Source organism: Eimeria necatrix, genomic scaffold (genome assembly GCF_000499385.1).
Source record: "Eimeria necatrix Houghton genomic scaffold, Enh_scaff972, whole genome shotgun sequence".
Lineage (NCBI taxonomy): Eukaryota > Apicomplexa > Conoidasida > Eucoccidiorida > Eimeriidae > Eimeria > Eimeria necatrix.
In genome coordinates, this window is record NW_013651805.1 from 8,958 (window position 1) to 14,512 (window position 5,555).

Sequence of the window (5,555 nt, forward strand, 5' to 3'; positions counted from 1 at the left end):
TCAGAGCTCGCAGGGCAGCAGCGGCCGCTGCAGCAGCTGCTGGCAGCGGCTGTCTTTGGGCCGCTGCTGCTGCGGCGGCGTAAGACAGGGGCCCCCCGCTAGGCATTGCAGCAGCGGCAGGGGGGCCCCCTTGGGGGCCCCCCTGGGGGCCCCCCCGGGGGCCCCCCCGGGGGCCCCCCTGGGGGCCCCCCTTTCTTCCCTGCGGACTTCAGCCTGCAGACTTTTGAATTGTTCCAAAGTGTGGGTTTGCAAATAAACAGCTTTTTGTCTTTTATAATTTCTTTTTACGGACTTCAAGTACCTCCTGGTGAGAGCTGCGCGTCTCAGGGCCCCCCCGGGGCCTTCTGCGCTGCTGCTGCTGCTGCGCTGCTGCTGCTGCTGCGCCGAACCGCCCCCGCTGCTGCTGCTGCTGCCTGCGCAGCTGCAGGCAGCAGCAGCGGCTGCTGCTGCGGCCGCAGCAGCCGGGGGGTCGGCGGCCCTAGGTGTTGCTTCATGTCCAGGGAGAAGCCTAGACTTGAGGGGTTTTGCTTCGCAAGGGGGAGCTGCTGCTGCTGCTGCTGCTGCTGCTGCTGCTGCTGCTGCTGCTGCTGCAGGCTCCGTGGCACTCCGCCTCATAGTGGTGGGAGTTGGCGCGGCGGCGCCCGCGGCCGCAGGAAGCAGCGGGGAAGCAGCAGCAAAAGGGGCCTGAGAAGAACTCGAAAAGAAGAATTAAAAGAATAAATAAAAGAGTTTGAAAAGGAAATTCGGAAGTTCGAGAATGTGAACTGCGCTGGCGGCAGCAGCGCAGCGAACAACCCCGTGCCAGTGGACCACCGCGCCACCCACCGTCTGCAGCGCGAAACTCGTCTTTTTCGAAAAAATAAAAAGCTGTGCAAATCCAAAAGTCTATTTCAAACAAAGTTGGCGGTTTATTCCGCGAAAAGAGCCCAAAGAGCGGCTGTTTCCGCGCTTTTGCAACTTGAACGGCTGCCGCGACACGCCCAGTTCAAGAACTCCCGCCGCGCCCCCACCCCCCGCGTGTCTCGCTTTTCTCCACTTTATTTCACTTATTTTCGGCAAATATTTGCAATAATTTGCAACAATTTGCAATTTAAGACTTAGTGAGCCGCTGCGGCGAAGGGGGGCCGGGGAAGTCCGTGCTGCAGCGCAGCAGCAGTTCGCCTGCTGCCGTCTCGAGTGGTTGCGGCGCTGCTGCTGGCAGCAACTGCTGCTGCAGTTGAAGCAAATGCGGCCTTTAATTCAAAATAAATCCATTTTTAATTCAAAACAAATAAAGAAATCCAAAGGGAAGCCGGCTAAGGCCAGCCTTCGTCGCATTTCGCCTTCAGAACTGGATCTTGTGACCCAGCAGCAGCTGCCACTCTGCACTTCGGCTGCTGCTCCAAGGCCCTGAAGGTGACCAGTGGTCCACACCAATGGTCCACTGCAGCAGCAAGTCCACAGCTGCGCCCACAGGCGCCCCTGGGCTTCCTGGGGCCAGTGGGGCTCTGCGCTGGCAGCAGCAGCTGCAGCAGCTGCAGCAGCTGCAGCAATTGGCGAAGCGGCGGCTGCTCTAGAGCAGCAGCGGCACAGCAGCAGCAGCAGCCCCCCAGCAACAGCAGCAGCAGCAGAAGCAGCAGCAAACCCGCTCCGGTTACTTCCAGCTTTGCTGCTGCTTCCTGCTGCTGCTATGCAGAGGCGGGCGCAGGGCTCTGAAGAAGCAGCAGCTGCAGCAAAACTCTTTAAACGCCCAGCTGCAGCGCCGGCCTTGTGCTGCAGCTGCTGCAGCTGCTGCAGGCTTTTGCTGCTGCAGATCTTTTCTCTTCAGCAGCTTCGGTCTTCTCCATTAAATGCATTTCATCACAAATGCATTTAAGAAAGACTCAGCAGCAAAAAGCAAAAAGGAAAAGCTTGTGCTGCTGCTCTTGCATGCAGCAGCACTTCTTGCCTTCAACTGCAGCAGCAAAAGGGCTCAGTCTTCTGCTGCAGCAGCAGACTCAGTCTTCGTCTTCTGCTGCTGCAGCAGAAGACTAAACCTTTTTGCTGCTGCCCGGGGCTTCTTTTAAATCCACTTTGCTGCTCTTTGAATTACTTTAAGTGCAGCAAAAAAAGAAAAAGACAAAAAGCAAAATTCAACTTTTTCAGAGAAGTCGAATTGAAGTAACTTCTCCAAAATAAAAGTAAAACTTAAACTCTCAAAGGGAATTTAAAAAAGAAATAGCACTTTTTGCTTTTAATTTAAACTTGGGGGCCCCATAGGGGCCCCGTGAGGGCCCCGGAGGGGCCCCAGGGGGGCCCCAGGGGGGCCCCAGGGGGGGCCCCAGGGGGGCCCCAGGGGGGGCCCCAGGGGGGCCCCAGGGGGTCCCCAGGGGGGGCCTCAGGGGGGCCCCAGGGGGGCCCCAGGGGGGGCCCCAGGGGGGCCCCAGGGGGGCCCCAGGGGGGCCCCAGGGGGGGCCCCAGGGGGGCCCCAGGGGGGCCCCAGGGGGGGCCCCAGGGGAGCCCCAGGGGGGCCCCAGGGGGGCCCCAGGGGGGCCCCAGGGGGGCCCCAATTGGAAACTTGAATTTCGAGAAGCAGCGCAGCAGCAGTTTGAAGTTCAACTTGAACGAAAAGAAGATTTAAAGGATTTGTTGCTTTCTGGAGTTGTTCTTTTGTTTTTAATTTGCAAAAAATAAAATTAAATTTATTATTAAAACAAAAATGAAGCTGTGGGGCCCCAACTGCAGCAGCAGCTGCGCAGCCGCGCTGCAGCCACGCGCAGCTGCTGCAGCAGCGCGGCATTTGCTGCAGCAGCAGCAGCAGCAAAGACGGCTTGCGCCTGCTGCGCTGCAGCACTCAAACTGAAGCCAACAGCCCGCAAAAAACTATTCAAGCAGCAGCAGCAGCTGCTGCTGCTGCTGCTGCTGCTGCTGCTGCTGCTGCAGCAGGCAGCTCGCAGAGCTCCTAATGACAAAACCCCATTTAAGGGTTTTTAGCCGCCTCTGAGGCCCCAAGAGGTTCTTTTCTTCCTTTCTTTTTTATTGGACTTTAATGTTTATTTGACCTTAAAATAATAATTATATAAAATGATAATTATATAAAATAATAATTAAATAATATAATAATTAAATAATATAATTATTATAATCAGTTAAATGTCTCGATGTAATAAAGGGCAATTCGGTGTCTGCAGCTGCCAGCTTGCTGCTGCTGCAGGGGGGCCCTCGCCACCCGGTTTGCTGCTGCTGCTGCAGCAGCTGTTTTGCGAAGTTTCAAAACTAAGAAGTTTCAAAAATGAATTTTCCATTTAATTCTTTTTATTTCTTTTGCAGAAAATCAATTTCGTTTTCTTCTCAGAAGCTGCTGCATGCGTCCTAAGGCGCAGCAGCACTAGTTGTCAGCTCTGCAGCAGCAGAACAGCAGTTGCTAGCTGCTGCAGCAGCAGCAGCAGACTGCATCCATAGAGCAGCAGCAGCAGCAGCAGCAGCAGCAGCAGCAGCAGCGTGGGTGCATTAAGCAGCTGCAGCAGAGCAGTACAGTGGATGCTCTGAGCAGCAGCAGCAGCAGTAGAGTGGAAGTACGGAGCAGCAGCAGCAGCAACAGTGCAGTGTATGCATGGAAGAACAGCAGCGAGCAGCAGCAGCAGCAGCAGCAGCAGCAGCAGCAGCAGCAGCAGCAGCAGCAGAGTGGGTGCATGAAGCAGCAGCAGCAGCATTTAAGAAATATAAATGGAGAAATAATTGAAAACTTACTCCGAATTCGGAAAGATTCTGCAGAGTTGAAACAGAACTGCTGCGCGGGAGGCCCCGGCGCGAAGTGGCAAGAAGGCAGCAGCAGCTGATCTGCTGCTGCGCTTTCTGGCAACAAGGAAAGCTCTGCAAGCTGGAACTCGAAGGAAATTGAGTTTTAAAAAAGCCTAAAAACTATTTCGCAATTGTTGTGAAGGATTTGAATTGAAGTGACAAGTGCTGCAGCAGCAGCGGGAGTGGCCGGGTTCCTGGAGTGTCTCGACACCCCGCGTCCGCTGCGCGACTGCGAGGCCGGCCGAGCCGAGAGGAAAGACGCCATTTTAGAATTATTTAATTGCGGAAAAGTACTTAATAAAGAAAAAAAGGGCTTAAACTGGCGAAAGAACCACTGGAGCAGGCGCTGGGTAGCTGCCGAAGCCCCACCGGGCTTCTTTCCCCTGCGGTCCTCGGCGCACTGAAACGGCCGCCACGAATAAAGGCGAGAGCCCCGTTGCTTATAATTCCTGGAGTTTGTCAAAAAGGAATTATAAATAAATAAAAGTGGCGAAGAAACGGAGAAGACGGAGGCGGGAACGGCTGCTGTTCAGTGGTGGCCGTCGCCGCGCCGCAGCTCCCAGCCACAGCCATCGACAGTCTGGCTTTCTGCAAGACTGAGACTTTGTTTGCAAATAAAACTTCAAGTTTGTGTCTTTAAATCCTTTTGAACTCGACCAGCTGCTGCAGTTCGTTTGTTTTGCTGCGCGCCCGCGTCCCGGCTCGATCCAGCTGCTGCTGCTGCTGCTGCTGCTGCTGCTGCTGCTGCGCTGCAAACCTGCCTCGCGCTGCAGCAGCAGTTTGCTTCTTCTTGCAATTATGGCGCAGAGTCTTCGGGAGCAGCAGCTCGAGAGCTTCGAAAAGAGGGGGGCCCGGCCGCCTGCCTAGGAGGACTTGTTTCCCCGCTGCTGCTGCTGCTGCTGCTGCTGCTGCTGCTGCTGCTGCTGCTCGTATTAAGAGCCAGTGGCTGCTGCTGCTGGCCCCCAGCCCTTCTCCCTCAGAGTCTTTCCTTAGAAGGCCAGTTGGCCTTTTCTGCAGCAGCAGGGGAGCCTCGCGCAGCGCGCAGGCGCCGCGCTGTTTGCTTCTGCAGGCTGCAGCTGCTGCTGCAGCAGCTGCTGCAGCTGCTGCAGCTGCTGCTCCCGCGCTGCTGCTGCTGCGCGCAGCGGGGGCGGACTGCGGGGCCCTCCCGTGGCAACGCAGAACCCGCGAATGGCAGCAACGGCGGAGTGCCGGAGCGGCCCCCGCTGCTGCTGCTGCTGCAGCCGCAGCAGCAGCAGCAGCAGCAGCAGCAGCAGCAGCCGTTTGGCTTGGCTGGCAGCTCTGCTGTGTTTGTCTCTGCTGCTGCAGCAGAGCCGATGCGCTGCGTCTGAGGAGGCCGGGGGGCCCCCCGGAGCCCGAAAGCCCCGGGGGGGCCCCCCTGAAGTTTGTGGGGGCGGCTGGGAAGCTGCCGATGCTGATGAGCGCCAAAGACGATATAGAGTATTTTATGTGCGGAGACTCTTTCTTTCAAAAGGGAGTTAAGAGGGAAGCAGCAGCAGCAGCAGCAGCAGCAGCAGCAGCAGCAGCAGCAGCAAGCGGGCTGCCGCAGTTCCGTGTCTTCGAGGGAGAAGTCCCCGTTTGCGGCTGCTTCGGCTTCCCCACAGAAGACGGAGAGAAAATGATCTTCGGGGGTTTTTGGGTTTCAGAAGACGCACACAACAAACAAAGAGCAAGTGAGACCCCCCTGCCTCCCAAACCCTAAACCCTAAACCCTAAACCCTAAACCCTAAACCCTAACCCCTAACCCCAACCCCAACCCCAAACCCCAACCCCAACCC

The 5,555-nt window shown here is 56.6% G+C and overlaps 2 protein-coding genes across 2 annotated transcripts; one reads left to right on the top strand and one right to left on the bottom strand.

Moving 5' to 3' along the window:
• ENH_00084840 (hypothetical protein) lies at positions 1-615 on the bottom strand (the record flags this gene model as incomplete). The annotated part of the gene is made up of 1 exon (XM_013577938.1): positions 1-615. One exon carries the CDS (start codon positions 613-615, stop codon positions 1-3), a length of 615 nt encoding a protein of 204 aa, XP_013433392.1.
• Positions 616-4,557: 3,942 nt separating this feature from the next.
• ENH_00084850 (hypothetical protein) lies at positions 4,558-5,479 on the top strand (the record flags this gene model as incomplete). The annotated part of the gene is given in 2 exon segments (XM_013577939.1): positions 4,558-4,623; positions 4,628-5,479. Coding segments are annotated over 2 exon segments (918 nt in total).
• Between the last annotated feature and the right edge of the window lie 76 nt (positions 5,480-5,555).